Consider the following 14,025-nt stretch of genomic DNA (forward strand, 5'->3'; position numbering starts at 1 on the left):
GACTGAATGATGGAGGTGTAGAACATGATCAGCAGCTCCTGGGGCAGGTTGAACTTCCTCAGCTGACGCAGGAAGTACATCCTCTGCTGTGCCTTTTTCCTGGTTGTGTCTATGTGGGAGGTCCACTTCAGGTCCTGTGAGATTGTGGATCCCAGGAACCTGAAGGAGTCCACGGTAAGGGGGGGGAGTGGGGGGGATTTCTCCTGAAGTCCACTGTCATCTCCACAGTCTTGAGCGGGTTCAATTCCAGATGTAGTTCAGTTTTAAATCAACAGATGCTCCAGGCTCCACATTGTTGCTTCTTGTCCTCTCACTGTCAGCGCAAGCTTGATAGCCACGCCCACTTACCTAAAATTTGATTGGCTTACCATGGAATTTCACTCTAGCTTTAGTTAATCATCATTACTTGTATGTGTGTGTAAGCCCTCCCCCTCCCCTTACTTTCAGCTTCTGTCTGATCCTGGCTGTGTGAGTGAGCCGCTGGGTCAAAACAGTTGTCGCGCATTGGTGTTGCTGCACCAAAAATTTTAAAATATAGGCTTATAGGCTATATATATATAAAGTAACGAGCCTTTTTGGGAAATGTAAAGATGTAAAAAGTACCAACATTTATGTTGAAAATGTAACAAAGTAAAAGTAAACATAGACACTTCTAAAAGTACAATGTAACTGAAAAACCTACTTAAGTAAGTAACAAAGTACTGTGTTACTTGCCATTCTGCTCAGTAGCTGTTTTGCTAATAGTGACCAAGCGCTAAAGCTGAGCCGTCTGATGAGATGTTGTTTGTTGTGTAATTATACTTCTGTAATAATACACAGAAAAAAGGTATGATAATAGATAGGTTTATAATCATCCCAAATGAGACGTGTTAAATGACAAATATTGGCGTCAACGCCATGTAAAGCTACATACACAGAATGTGTTCTGTAATTTAACCCCTCTGTGAGGAGCAGTGGGCAGCCATGGTGTAGCATCCAGGGAGCAGTCAGGATCAATAAGTATTAGGGACTGATCAACATCCCACAATGATAGACCAGGTGAGCCTGTTACCTCAACCACTAGACCTCCACTTTTATCATAATGTCAGTGTTATGTGATGTTATGATGTACAAAGCTCACTAAACAATAAACAATACTGGGCTCATGATATTGAGGCAATATTTTTTGGAAAGGGAAAAAAGACACTTTGATAAATGATCATGCTTTTATTTTATGTTTTTCTTTTCAACTTTAGCAATCCAAAAAGTTTGCAGCAATGAACAGTTCTAGAGTGATCTCTGGAGAGACGGGGAAGTCGGGTACCTCTGTGGAGCTGTTGGTGTGCTGGGCCTTGTAGGTGAAATACTCACAGACCTTCGACAGGACATGAGAGGGAATCTCCCTGAACTTTATCTCGTTGGTTTCATTCTCAACAAATTGTCCTGCATATGAAGTCACAGAAGGTCAAACATCCCAAATGATATTCAGACCCATTGTTACTTATAATCTGTGTGTGCTTTGCAATAAAATAGAACACCTGTGACTCTGGACAGATTGAACATTAGTAGATACAACATTGTCTAATGTTTACACTCATTAATAAAAATATTCCTTAGAAAAAGTCTTCAAGATATCAGAAAAGCTCTCTTTAGTGCTGTTTCCTTACCTGGCCCACTCAACATGGCTTTGATTGTCCCTGATACCAGGGCGTGTTCTCTTTTCACAATGAATTCATGGTCATCTGAGGAAATCAGCTTCACATACATAGAATCTGGTCCTTCACAGGCTCTCTCTTCACCGTCTGACAGTGAGGACAAATACACGCCGTTAAATCAAGTAGTTATAACATCACCTGCAACATGATCAACTGTTCAAAGAAGCCTCATACATAAAATGTATAAAACACTTTTAGTAGGAGGATGGTGTCAGCATCAAATGGCTGCATGTGTTTTATTATCTGCTACTTCTGCTTAGGAATAGTTTCATTACGTCCTGCATATCAGATTAAAAAAACACATGTTGGATGTAGTGATTCCATGTGATGTTGACTCTGTTGAGGTTTAGTCTGTAATCCTGTTCAGAAACACTTTGTTATTCTGGATGAAATGCTTCTTTCATTCTGAGAGTAGTCAATACATTATGGAGTGGATTTATTAAAGAATAGCAGCTGTAAAGTAAAACCAAATGTGAGAATTCACATTTATCAAACCTGAGCTGTTTGCCTGTTATTATGCATACATTTAGTACCTCCCAAAGGCTCCAGTTAACATTTCTGGAATCAAAAATAATTGATAAAACAATAACTGAAATAAAACTATAGTCTACATTATGGGCTATAAATGTTTTACAAGAACATAATTATTATAGAAAGGTCATTCATATATCATGGCAGCTTGTGTTAGAAAAAAGATTTATTAGGCTCAATATAATATTCATAATACAGTGGCTGATCAGTTTAGCTAATATTATATCATCTAAATATCAATGTACAAGGTGAAAAATGTTATTAGATTATTGACACACTCACCCATCATGTACTCAAATTCCTTAAAGTTCTGGAAGAAAACAGGGAAACAAAATTGAATGTCAACATATAAATTTAAAATGTATGCAGAATACTATATTATAAGTCAATGTTATGTCAGAAATGATCAATAATTACTAGTACAGATTAATGAAAGCAGTGTACCTTTCACATTTTAATAAAATAAAATGAAAATCACTTTTCAATGAAAATCCCTCAAAACAAAAAAGATTAACTTTAAGCATATTTTCTAATAAAAGATAATACACATTAAAATAGATTAGATAGTTGTTATGATGATTAGAGTATCTTTTGAAAATGAAGTAGTGGAAAATCATGAAATGAGTCATTAAAGTTGACATTATTATTATTAGAAACTCACTTTGGTCTCAAACGTTGCTCACTGATGACATCTGCTGCTTAATCGATATTATTAAAGCTTTAGTCTGACGTGCACGAGGAGATTCTGCAGCTTTCATCTTAGCCTGAGTTTCCATGACAACCTGTCAACATTGAGCTTCCATTTTAGCCTGAGTTGCCATGACAACCTGTCAACATTGAACTTCCATTTTAGCCTGAGTTGCCATGACAACCTGTCAACACTGATCTGATCGAAGCTGCCTTTTGTGATTAAATGTGTGTTATATTATCATAGGAAGATTAGATATATTAATTTAAATAATGCTAGAAATTGGGGAACTGTAAATGAAATGTTAGGAAGGAATAAAAAAATATGAAAAATATGTTTATGGAATCGAATCCCTTTTAACAACATACTGATCAGAAATAATCTGATGTTGATTATAGAAATTAAAAGGCAGAATTACAGACTACACTTTAGATGTTATTTGTGGTGTTTAGTCATCCGAGTTTTTTATTAACTTTTCAACTTTTTAAACTATTCAACTTTTTAATTACTAGTACATTGCCCGTCACAAGTATGTTTTCATGTAGGAGCATAAGTAGAGTTGTGAATTATGGCCAAATGAGTATGTGTTTGAAGCTTGAATGTACATAGAGGTGTACATACGCTGTACTTTGTAGTGTTATAAAGGGGTTTGTTTGCAGGTGCAAACTAAAATAGCGTGTGTTTGTTGTTTTTTATACTCATTTTTATATTTTTTTTGTTTAATGTGTTTTTCTGTAATGTATGTTTTTGGAGTCATTATGTGTATTTTTGTATCTTTCTGTTGTCTTTTTGTGCATTTTTTGTATAATTATTGTTTTTTGTTGCCATTGTAGTGATTTTGGAATAATTTTGTGTATTTTTGTATAAATATTTAGTAGGGATGTAACGATTCACTCAACTCCCGATACGATTCGATTCACGATAATGGGTTCACAATACGATTCTCTCACAATTTTTTCATTTACAAAATGGGACTGTAGACAAATTTTTTTGGGGGGAAAAAAACTAGAAAATACTGTATTATTTTCCTTTTATTTTTCATTGTCAAAAGAATTCCTTGATAAACTATTCAAAACAATGCAATATATCTAAAAATAAATCTTGAATTAAATAAATAAAGGAATAATACCAATGAAAATGAAGCCTATTAATTTAAATTCTGGATCTATAATAAACAATGCAAAACTGCATAATAGTTCTTTTTCTTTTAAAAGTGCAAGTGAAAATGTATTTTGTGCCTTAACAATTGGACTTTTAAAAAAAAAAAAAAAAACCGTCATTGCACAGATTTATGTCATATTTGTTTGGACCAGCAGAGGGCGCTGGTAACACAGTGGTCGGTTGGCATGCAGATATTCTAGCAGTGAAGAAGAGATGCTATGCTAGCAGACAGAGCTAATAGAAAAACGTGACTTTTACAGCTATTCAAGTAATATTACAGATAGTCTTTCGGTGCTAAAGGGGCAATGAATAATTTATTAACATATTTAAGAGTAGAAAGCAGCCAGAAAGAAAGTATTAGCAGACTCCGCCCGCCGCCAACACTTCTGGATAGCGCCCTCTGCTGGTTAAAAAAAGTACTGCGATTCAATTTTCAGAAAATCGATATCAACCGTGATACCTATGAATCGATTTTTAACTGCCTTACGATTAATCGTTACATCCCTACTAAAAACCATAAATACCAAGTGTTTCCATCACTGTTTAGATTTATTTTTGAAGAACACTCACCTTCATTCCATACGTGATTCTGATGGTTAACTTGGAGCAGGTGTGACTCATTGCAGGCAGACTTTGATTATTATGTTCATGAATTCATTACTTTAAATTACTGTGCTATGAAGTCACCAATACAATGACATCCCAGCTAACTCACCAAGAAGATAGGAGTGGTCAGTTAATCTCAAAACGGGTTTGAAACAGTCCACAACTAGCATTTACATTACATGAATTATGGAACAAAGTCAAGTGTTAAATTGTAATTTTAAGATTTAAATGTTCATGGTATTGTATATAAGAAAAACATTATTTGTTGTTGTACAAGATAATATGTAGCTACATGCATAATGTCATGGTGTGGGTTGTAGGAGGGAGGTTGAAGGGACACATGGAGGACCCAAGCACAGAGACTATACAACCCTGGACCTTAATGAGCATAGACCTGTATAAATACAAACCACACAAACCAAGGACTGACAAACATACAGAGCATACCGACGAGAAGAAACAAAACAATTAAATAATAACCGAAAGTTCACAACGACAAAACACAATGAATATAGGATACGACAAAGCACACTTTAAAAAAGTGAAATAAATCATGAAGATTAGACACACCTGGGTGGAGACAGGAGGGAGAAACTTAATACATCATAAACATGTAGCTAATGTTAGCGATGCTACACCGGTGCAATGAGCCGCTCTGTCCCCCTCCCCCATCTGAGAAGATGCCTCTTCACCAACAGCCAAAGATGAAGGTATAATTTCTGATGAAGACGTCAACAACAGTGAGTGTTTCCTTTTATTTATTCATATAAATGTTGTTAATGACACGTCAGGGCTCGACAGAAACAAACAGAGCTACAGTTACATTATCTGTAATTCACTGTTCAGGGGGAATGAATAAATAAAAGAAACAGATAATGACAAGTTTACACTTTTGAATGGGTTGGAGTCATTGTTTCCCTTATTACACAATACTTTTATTTTTGCTTTTTTTCTTGTTTTATTGTTGACATCAATACTGATTGATCAGGGGGTATTTCATCAAACCCAGCTCAGGGTAATTTCCAGAGTCTGGCTCAGTTAAACCGGGTTCTAACTGGAACGGCTGTATTATCATTGAATCTTGGTGTCAACTCGGAATATTTAAAGAATCGATCAAATGAAGGAATTTTACTCTTCAAATAAAACAGTTCTTTTAATTGTTTTGAAATTGTATTTTGTTTCATTGTTGGTTTATTATATGTTGAAAATACATGTTAGTAATTTGCTCATTCATTCAAAAGGAACTTAAACAGTGACACTCCAATATTTCTTCAAGAGTTTATTGGTTTGAACATTTCAAAACCCATTTTGTGGATTTCCTTGAAAATCTCATCATTAGAACAGCAGTCACTTTACAAACATGTGACTTGTCATGTTGTATTAGCACAGATGAAGGATCAGCTATAAAACTATTGTCTACCTGCTTCAAAACAAACTAGGCTAATGTTGAATTCAGGTTGCTGTCACAACCAATCACCACATTAGCATTAAATAAATACATCTTTAAATGTTAAAACAATTCCAACAAAACCAGTGAGCTCAGATTTCTGCTCGTGTGTTTGATGGAGTTAAAGTCTTTCAGAAATCGCAGCAGAATCCACAATGTCCATTTTTGCAGCAGAACTGACACTTGGCTGCACGCTTCTGTCTGTTGTTAGAGAGCGTCTGTGAAAGATAAAACACATCATCATCATTATGTATTCTGCATTGGTTCCATTTAGTACAGAGGAGTCCAAACTGGTTCCTATGGCCTCTGATTCCAAGGAGAGGCTGTTACTACGCTCTCTGTACAGCTTCAGATCAGAGTCAGGTGTGTTGGAGCAGGCTCTTACCTTCATGGAGTCCATCACAGTCTCATCCATGACAGCATCTGGAATCTCTAAAAAGATGGTCTCCTCCAGTTCTTCACCCTGTAAACCAGATGGAAGATTGTCCACATTAGTACAACAAATCCTGACATGGCTGTAAGAGAATTCAGCTGGAGATGTGACCTGAAGGACTGGGACAGCAGAGCTCTGCTGGCTGCACATCACTGTGAGCACGATGGCCACTGCAACAAACACACTCAAAGTCTTCATCTCTACACTCTCAGCAGATCCACAAGATGTCAGATTTCTGTTAGGGACACTTGTCGGCTTTTGATAATGTTCAGCTGCAGATTGTGGAGATATTTATACCCATTGGACCTCTGTTGCCTCATCACTGGGTTTTCCACATTGAAGAAAGTCAAGTAATTGCAGCATGACTTTTCACTAAAGGTGGCTTCTTGTTGACATTGACTCACTCTCACTGCTGTCCTTTTGGAGTCTTTCTATTGATCTGACCCATATGAAATGAAGAGTACACACGTAGCTGCCAACCCTCATGAATTCACAGTGAGAGTCATTTCTTACTCAAAACAAAATCATAATCTGTCCAAAATGTTGCATGAAGACAATAGTCATTATGGCGGCCGGTAAGGCCACAGAGTTATGGTGTGAGCCCTGTACCTACTGCCTCTCTCTTCCTTCCTCTCTCTCTCTCTTTCAGTGTGTAACGTGCCTTTAGACGCTGGTGTTGTTTGGTCGTTTGAGTGTGTGTCTGTGTTGTGAGTAAATACAGGTGTGTTTTTTGTGCGCTGGTGCTTGTGTGTTTTAATAATGATTTAAAATCATCAAGTATTTACCATCATATACTGTTTAATTTCCTTTTAAAAAGACCACAATAAATCTGTAGAAGGTGAGAACATGGGAAACATGGGTCCTTTTCACTCCTTATTCATTTTGTAGATCATTGTTGAGTGTTTTAAAGTGCTTTCAAATTCATGACATGGTTTCATATGAGTGCATCTGCAGCAGATAAACCAAGCCTGCTGTTTAAACCTGGTTGAGAGCTGTTGGCACCACTGACTGTATTACTTGCAATTAAGCTGTTTTCTCTTGGATGAAACTACGGTTCCAGTAAGATCCTGGTTTAACTGAGCCAGAGCTGGGTTTGATTAAGTGTCCCCCTGAGGAAACCCACAAAAGCACAGTGAGAACATGCAAACTCCACACCAAAAGGACCCACGTGTCCAACCCAGGGCTTGAACCCAGATCTTTCTACCAACAGGGCGATCCCATGTTTTAAGCATTACTGTTGGCTGCTCGAGCTGCTCGTCAAAAGTCTATGCGCGTTCACGATCTGAGAGTAGGGAAAGTCCCATGGCAATACATTCTAGCAGAAGTCTCTGTCGCGGCTCTTGGCACAGTGGTTACACGGCAACGCAAGAGGAAAAAGGAAGACCGAGGTAGAGAAGTAACAGAATAAAGGCACAAACGTGTTCACGAGGAACAGACTCACGGAGGTCCCTCTCGTTATATGTGGTGGGTTGCGCGCGATCCGCTTTCAGTCCGTTCACAGTCTGCCCCACTTAGCGAGTCAGAGGGAGAGAGAACAGATGGGATAAACAGCTTGTAAACCTAAGAAAAACATTATCTAAGGTAGAAACAGAGAAAAGACACTAGTTATTTGCAGTCTGGATGTGGAGTTGTGTGTCTGCTCTGATCAGCTGGACACGGCTTCTTGTATGAGGAGCGGCTGTTACTGTGAGCTTCTTACTGTCCTCCCAGCAGTGAGTGATACGTGCTTTAATGTGTCTAAAACATCAGAATACTCTTTAATAACACAAGATAAAGTCCTTACATTTGTAAGCAAATGTTCAGAAGAACCAGTGAGTTTAGTTCAGGAGTGAAGGGGGGAGCGTGGAGCACCTCACCATTCTACAAAGTGTAGCTTTAAGTGAAACATGTTGAATATATTTTACATTCATGCAGACTTCTTGTTGGTGAGTAAAAACAACAAACTGTAACTGATCCAGTCATGATCATGTAGTGTGGCACACTCTAGCCTATGCTCTCTGTAGCAAACCTGCTGTTCTAAGAGAGCTTACAATGAAACTATAACTTGCCAGAGGAGAAAATAGTTGTCATTCCTCACTGTGAAATAAAGAATGGTTCAATCAAAATGAATAGTTGCCTGTTATTCCTCTGTGGACTAGTATTGGTTTAGTATTTTCATAATCCTTCCTCCCTGAGATCAAACAGCAGAAATTATGTGACAATGAGTTAATTCTACTGATATATTTTTGTGTGCCCTAAATAGAATGATCTAACATCTCACTCTATCTAAAGCAGAGTGTTGTTCTGAGATTCTTTAAGTAAAAAGGGCAAACAAAGCGAGTATACCCACTTTTCTGAGGATCACTACAACACTAATGTGTCTCCCAGCATGTCCACTTCAATAGGTCCAACGCTACCCATTAGAATATAAAGTAAAGAAGCTTCATTTGATAAACAGTTTTCTTTGTGATTCTCAAGAGGAAATTTCTGGTCTCAAAAATACAATATACATACACTTATAACACTGTTTGTGGGTAAAACATGAAATAGTCTTTACAGACATTTATCACATGGTCAGTTTTTACCTGTTTTCAGATATCTGAAAGTTTGTGGGAGAGAAAAGAAAAACAGATATTTTAATATTTGTTTTAATATTTAGTCTTTTACATTTATTTTGATCTGTTGCTCTAACTTTAAAGCTGCTATGATGAGTAAACAGTGCTTAAGACCCTGATTTAAAAATCAAATCTATTACAAATCTAAAATTCTATTTAACTATGAAGAACTGTACAATCTTGACCAACAATGTAGTCTCTGATTACATAATCACCTCTAACCGTAAACTATGCTGTAAAAACTACATTTCCCACAGATGATCCTGCTTGTTGATCCACTGGTTTCACATTTCTGATGTGCCAATGTCAACAAATACAAACTGACACACTTTGTTTACTGCTGCGTACTATTCTGGTAATATGGGTCAGATCAATAGAAAGGCTCCAAAAGGACAGCAGTGGGAGTGAGTCAATATCAACAAGAAGCCACCTTTAGTGATGAGTTTCATTACAATTACTCAACAAGTGCTTTCCTCAATATGGAAAACCCAGTGATGAGGCAACAGAGGTCCAATGGGTATAAATATCTCCACACTCTGCAGTTGAACATGTTCAAAAGCTGACAAGCGTCCCTAACAGAAATCTGACATCTTGTGGATCTGCTGAGAGTGTAGAGATGAAGACTTTGAGTGTGTTTGTTGCAGTGGCCATCGTGCTCACAGTGATGTGCAGCCAGCAGAGCTCTGCTGTCCCAGTCCTTCAGGTCACATCTCCAGCTGAATTCTCTTACAGCCATGCCAGGATTTGTTGTACTAATGTGGACAATCTTCCATCTGGTTTACAGGGTGAAGAACAGGAGGAGACCATCTTTTTAGAGATTCCAGGCGGTGCCATGAATGAGACTGTGATGGACTTCATGAAGGTAAGAGCCTGCTCCAACACACCTGACTCTGATCTGAAGCTGTACAGATATTGTGTAGTAACAGCCTCCTCTTGGAATCAGAGGCCATAGGAACCAGTTTGGACTCCTCTGTACTAAATGGAACCAGTGCAGAATACGTAATGATGATGATGGAGCTGGAAATTAACTTTCACCAAAGTATTTCATCTTTCACACAGTCAGGATTAGTTGTACTAATGTGGACAATCTTCTAACTTTATAGGGTGAAGAGGGTGAAGAAGGTGAAGAGACCATCTTTTTAGAGACTCCAGGTGGTGCCATGAATGAGACTTGGATGGACAACAGGGAGGTAAGAGCCTGCTCCAACACACCTGACTCTGATCTGAAGATGTGCCGAGAGTGTAGTAACAGAGGAGGAGCCAGTTTGGACTCCTCTGTACTAAATGGAACTAATGCAGAATAAATAATGATCGTGATGTGTTTCATCTTTCACACAGATGAGAAAACCGAGGTGTAGCTTCCGCTGCAGAAGAGGACGCTGTAGACTTCACTGCAAGTTGTGAAAGACTTTTCCTCATCAAACACAGGAGCAGAAATCTGAGCTGACTGGTTTTGTTGGAATTGTTTTCACAGCTGATATTTATTTATTGGATGAAGATGTGGTGATGATTTAATGACTTGTTTCTGCAACCTGAAATCAGTCGTAGTCTATTCGTCTTTGGTTGTTCTTAAAAGCAGTTAGAGAATGTTTTTATGGCAGATCCTTCACCTGTGTTTGTCATGTTCTGTTTTGTTTAGTTATTCTGTTTCTTTGTTTATTCTGAGTCTTGTCTGTGTTTCAGGTGTTCCTGTTTGTGGCTCCACCTCCCAGTGATGTCTGTGTGCTTGGTGGGTGATTGAGTAGCTCCCTCATGTTTGCACCCAGGTGTGGCCCATTCCCAATCAGGCCTCCTCCACTATTTAGCTGAGTGGTTGGACACAGTATGGCTGCGGGATCATTGTATTATGTTGTCAGGTTCGTTGTCTCCCTTCGTGTGCAGTGTGTCTGGTCTTGCTCCCTGTTCCTGCTCCCCTGCTGATTTGGATTTAAGTTTGTTTGAGAATAAACATGGACTGGTTCCGAGAACGCTATTCCTGCATCCTGCCTCCTTCTTCCCCTGCATTTGGGTCCACACCAACACCCAATCGTGACAGAATGATCCCGCCACAAGTGGACCCAGCAGAGACAGATTTGGCTGAGATGGACATGGCCGAAAGGACTGCCTACTGGCAGAGCTACCTGCTGGAGACAAGGGAAGATCTGTTGTATGGATGGGAGGACGAGCCTGTTAGGAATCCCTACTGGGGAACTCGACTGGCTTTGGGAGGACCCCGGAGCCTACAACGAGGTAAAGGTCGGTCGAGAAGGAAGGGTCAGCCCCGCCAGTCTCCTAGCTCTCAGGCTAGCGTCCCTGTTTCTCCTAGCTCTCAGGCTAGCGTCCCTGTTTCTCCTAGCTCTCAGGCTAGCGTCCCTGTTTCTCCTAGCTCTCAGGCTAGCGTCCCTGTTTCTCCTAGCTCTCAGGCTAGCGTCCCTGTTTCTCCTAGCTCCCAGGCTAGCGTTCATGTGTCTCCTAGCTCCCAGGCTAGCGTTCATGTGTCTCCTAGCTCCCAGGCTAGCGTTCATGTGTCTCCTAGCTCCCAGGCTAGCGTTCCTGTGTCTCCTAGCTCCCAGGCTAGCGTTCCTGTGTCTCCTAGCTCCCAGGCTAGCGTTCCTGTGTCTCCTAGCTCCCAGGCTAGCGTTCCTGTGTCTCCTAGCTCCCAGGCTAGCGTTCCTGTGTCTCCTAGCTCCCAGGCTAGCGTTCCTGTGTCTCCTAGCTCCCAGGCTAGCGTTCCTGTGTCTCCTAGCTCCCAGGCTAGCGTTCCTGTGTCTCCTAGCTCCCAGGCTAGCGTTCCTGTTTCTCCTAGCTCCCAGGCTAGCGTTCCTGTGTCTCCTAGCTCCCAGGCTAGCGTTCCTGTTTCTCCTAGCTCCCAGGCTAGCGTTCCTGTTTCTCCTAGCTCCCAGGCTAGCGTTCCTGTTTCTCCTAGCTCCCAGGCTAGCGTCCCTGTATCTCCTAGCTCCCAGGCTAGCGTCCCTGTATCTCCTAGCGTCCAGGCTAGCGTCCCTGTATCTCCTAGCCGTCAGGCTAGCGTTCCAGTCCCGGCTCCACGCACCCGGCCGCCGCCTGCCCTGCCGCCAGTCCCGGCTCCACGCACCCGGCCGCCGCCTGCCCAGCCGCCAGTCCCGGCTCCCCGCACCAGGCCGCCGCCTGCCCAGCCGCCAGTCCCGGCTCCCCGCACCAGGCCGCCGCCTGCCCAGCCGCCAGTCCCGGCTCCCCGCACCAGGCCGCCGCCTGCCCAGCCGCCAGTCCCGGCTCCCCGCACCAGGCCGCCGCCTGCCCAGCCGCCAGTGCCGGCTCCCCGCACCAGGCCGCCAACGTCGCCGCCAGTGCCGGCTCCCCGCACCAGGCCGCCAACGTCGCCGCCAGTGCCGGCTCCCCGCACCAGGCCGCCAACGTCGCCGCCAGTGCCGGCTCCCCGCACCAGGCCGCCAACCTCGCCGCCAGTGCCGGCTCCCCGCACCAGGCCGCCAACGTCGCCGCCAGTGCCGGCTCCCCGCACCAGGCCGCCAACTCCCAGCTTTCCCGGCCCGTCTGAGCCCTCTTCGCCGGAGGTCTTCCCGCCTGTCCCGTCTGAGCCCTCTTCGCCGGAGGTCTTCCCGCCTGTCCCGTCTGAGCCCTCTTCGCCGGAGGTCTTCCCGCCTGTCCCGTCTGAGCCCTCTTCGCCGGAGGTCTTCCCGCCTGTCCCGTCTGAGCCCTCTTCGCCGGAGGTCTTCCCGCCTGTCCCGTCTGAGCCCTCTTCGCCGGAGGTCTTCCCGCCTGTCCCGTCTGAGCCCTCTTCGCCGGAGGTCTTCCCGCCTGTCCCGTCTGAGCCCTCTTCGCCGGAGGTCTTCCCGCCTGTCCCGTCTGAGCCCTCTTCGCCGGAGGTCTTCCCGCCTGTCCCGTCTGAGCCCTCTTCGCCGGAGGTCTTCCCGCCTGTCCCGTCTGAGCCCTCTTCGCCGGAGGTCTTCCCGCCTGTCCCGTCTGAGCCCTCTTCGCCGGAGGTCCTCCCGCCTGTCCCGCCAGCTCCGCCTCATGGGAGGCCGCCGGACTCCTGGTACCCTGCCTCGCCGGCTCCGCCTCATGGGAGGCCGCCGGACTCCTGGTACCCTGCCTCGCCGGCTCCGCCTCATGGGAGGCCGCCGGACTCCTGGTACCCTGCCTCGCCGGCTCCGCCTCATGGGAGGCCGCCGGACTCCTGGTACCCTGCCTCGCCGGCTCCGCCTCATGGGAGGCCGCCGGACTCCTGGTACCCTGCCTCGCCGGCTCCGCCTCATGGGAGGCCGCCGGACTCCTGGTACCCTGCCTCGCCGGCTCCGCCTCATGGGAGGCCGCCGGACTCCTGGTACCCTGCCTCGCCGGCTCCGCCTCATGGGAGGCCGCCGGACTCCTGGTACCCTGCCTCGCCGGCTCCGCCTCATGGGAGGCCGCCGGACTCCTGGTACCCTGCCTCGCCGGCTCCGCCTCATGGGAGGCCGCCGGACTCCTGGTCCCCTGCTTCGCCGGCTCCGCCTCATGGGAGGCCGCCTAACTTGGTTTCGTCCCTCCTCCGGGCCCCCGTCCACCCACCCTGGTTTGGTGTTTGGGTGGATAGATTTTTGTTTTGAGCGTTTGGAACCCGCTCCTTAAAGGGGGGGTTATGTCATGTTCTGTTTTGTTTAGTTATTCTGTTTCTTTGTTTATTCTGAGTCTTGTCTGTGTTTCAGGTGTTCCTGTTTGTGGCTCCACCTCCCAGTGATGTCTGTGTGCTTGGTGGGTGATTGAGTAGCTCCCTCATGTTTGCACCCAGGTGTGGCCCATTCCCAATCAGGCCTCCTCCACTATTTAGCTGAGTGGTTGGACACAGTATGGCTGCGGGATCATTGTATTATGTTGTCAGGTTCGTTGTCTCCCTTCGTGTGCAGTGTGTCTGGTCT

The 14,025-nt window shown here is 43.8% G+C and overlaps 3 protein-coding genes across 3 annotated transcripts; 1 reads left to right on the plus strand and 2 right to left on the minus strand.

Moving 5' to 3' along the window:
- Positions 1-1,231: 1,231 nt before the first annotated feature.
- LOC114466482 (elongin-C-like) lies at positions 1,232-2,968 on the minus strand. The gene is made up of 4 exons (XM_028451948.1): positions 2,887-2,968; positions 2,508-2,535; positions 1,647-1,781; positions 1,232-1,422 (listed from the first exon to the last, which is right to left on the minus strand). Exons 2-4 carry the CDS (start codon positions 2,512-2,514, stop codon positions 1,232-1,234), a joined length of 333 nt encoding a protein of 110 aa, XP_028307749.1. The 5' UTR covers positions 2,515-2,535; positions 2,887-2,968.
- Positions 2,969-6,258: 3,290 nt separating this feature from the next.
- Positions 6,259-6,798, minus strand: LOC114466698 (hepcidin-like). Its single transcript, XM_028452335.1, has 3 exons — positions 6,672-6,798; positions 6,513-6,590; positions 6,259-6,345 (listed from the first exon to the last, which is right to left on the minus strand). Exons 1-3 carry the CDS (start codon positions 6,756-6,758, stop codon positions 6,259-6,261), a joined length of 252 nt encoding a protein of 83 aa, XP_028308136.1. The 5' UTR covers positions 6,759-6,798.
- A 2,923-nt stretch (positions 6,799-9,721) lies between these two features.
- LOC114466483 (hepcidin-like) lies at positions 9,722-10,618 on the plus strand. Its single transcript, XM_028451949.1, has 4 exons — positions 9,722-9,857; positions 9,939-10,016; positions 10,258-10,344; positions 10,493-10,618. Exons 1-4 carry the CDS (start codon positions 9,771-9,773, stop codon positions 10,556-10,558), a joined length of 318 nt encoding a protein of 105 aa, XP_028307750.1. The 5' UTR covers positions 9,722-9,770; the 3' UTR covers positions 10,559-10,618.
- Positions 10,619-14,025: the final 3,407 nt, after the last annotated feature.

This window comes from Gouania willdenowi, chromosome 7 (assembly GCF_900634775.1).
Source record: "Gouania willdenowi chromosome 7, fGouWil2.1, whole genome shotgun sequence".
Classification (NCBI taxonomy): Eukaryota; Metazoa; Chordata; class Actinopteri; order Blenniiformes; family Gobiesocidae; genus Gouania; species Gouania willdenowi.

What these genes read in the sequence shown, in the direction of transcription:
- LOC114466482 (XM_028451948.1), bottom strand. An exon ending in AGCCATGTTGAGTGGGCCAG is followed by an intron (nt 1,423 to 1,646) that starts GTAAGGAAACAG and finishes CTTCATATGCAG; the next exon opens with GACAATTTGTTGAGAATGAA.
- LOC114466698 (XM_028452335.1), bottom strand. Translation starts at nt 6,758, where the DNA reads ATGAAGACTTTGAGTGTGTTTGTTGCAGTGGCCATCGTGCTCACAGTG. An exon ending in CTGCTGTCCCAGTCCTTCAG is followed by an intron (nt 6,591 to 6,671) that starts GTCACATCTCCA and finishes TCTGGTTTACAG; the next exon opens with GGTGAAGAACTGGAGGAGAC. An exon ending in CTGTGATGGACTCCATGAAG is followed by an intron (nt 6,346 to 6,512) that starts GTAAGAGCCTGC and finishes TATCTTTCACAG; the next exon opens with ACGCTCTCTAACAACAGACA.
- LOC114466483 (XM_028451949.1), top strand. Translation starts at nt 9,771, where the DNA reads ATGAAGACTTTGAGTGTGTTTGTTGCAGTGGCCATCGTGCTCACAGTG. An exon ending in CTGCTGTCCCAGTCCTTCAG is followed by an intron (nt 9,858 to 9,938) that starts GTCACATCTCCA and finishes TCTGGTTTACAG; the next exon opens with GGTGAAGAACAGGAGGAGAC. An exon ending in CTGTGATGGACTTCATGAAG is followed by an intron (nt 10,017 to 10,257) that starts GTAAGAGCCTGC and finishes CTAACTTTATAG; the next exon opens with GGTGAAGAGGGTGAAGAAGG.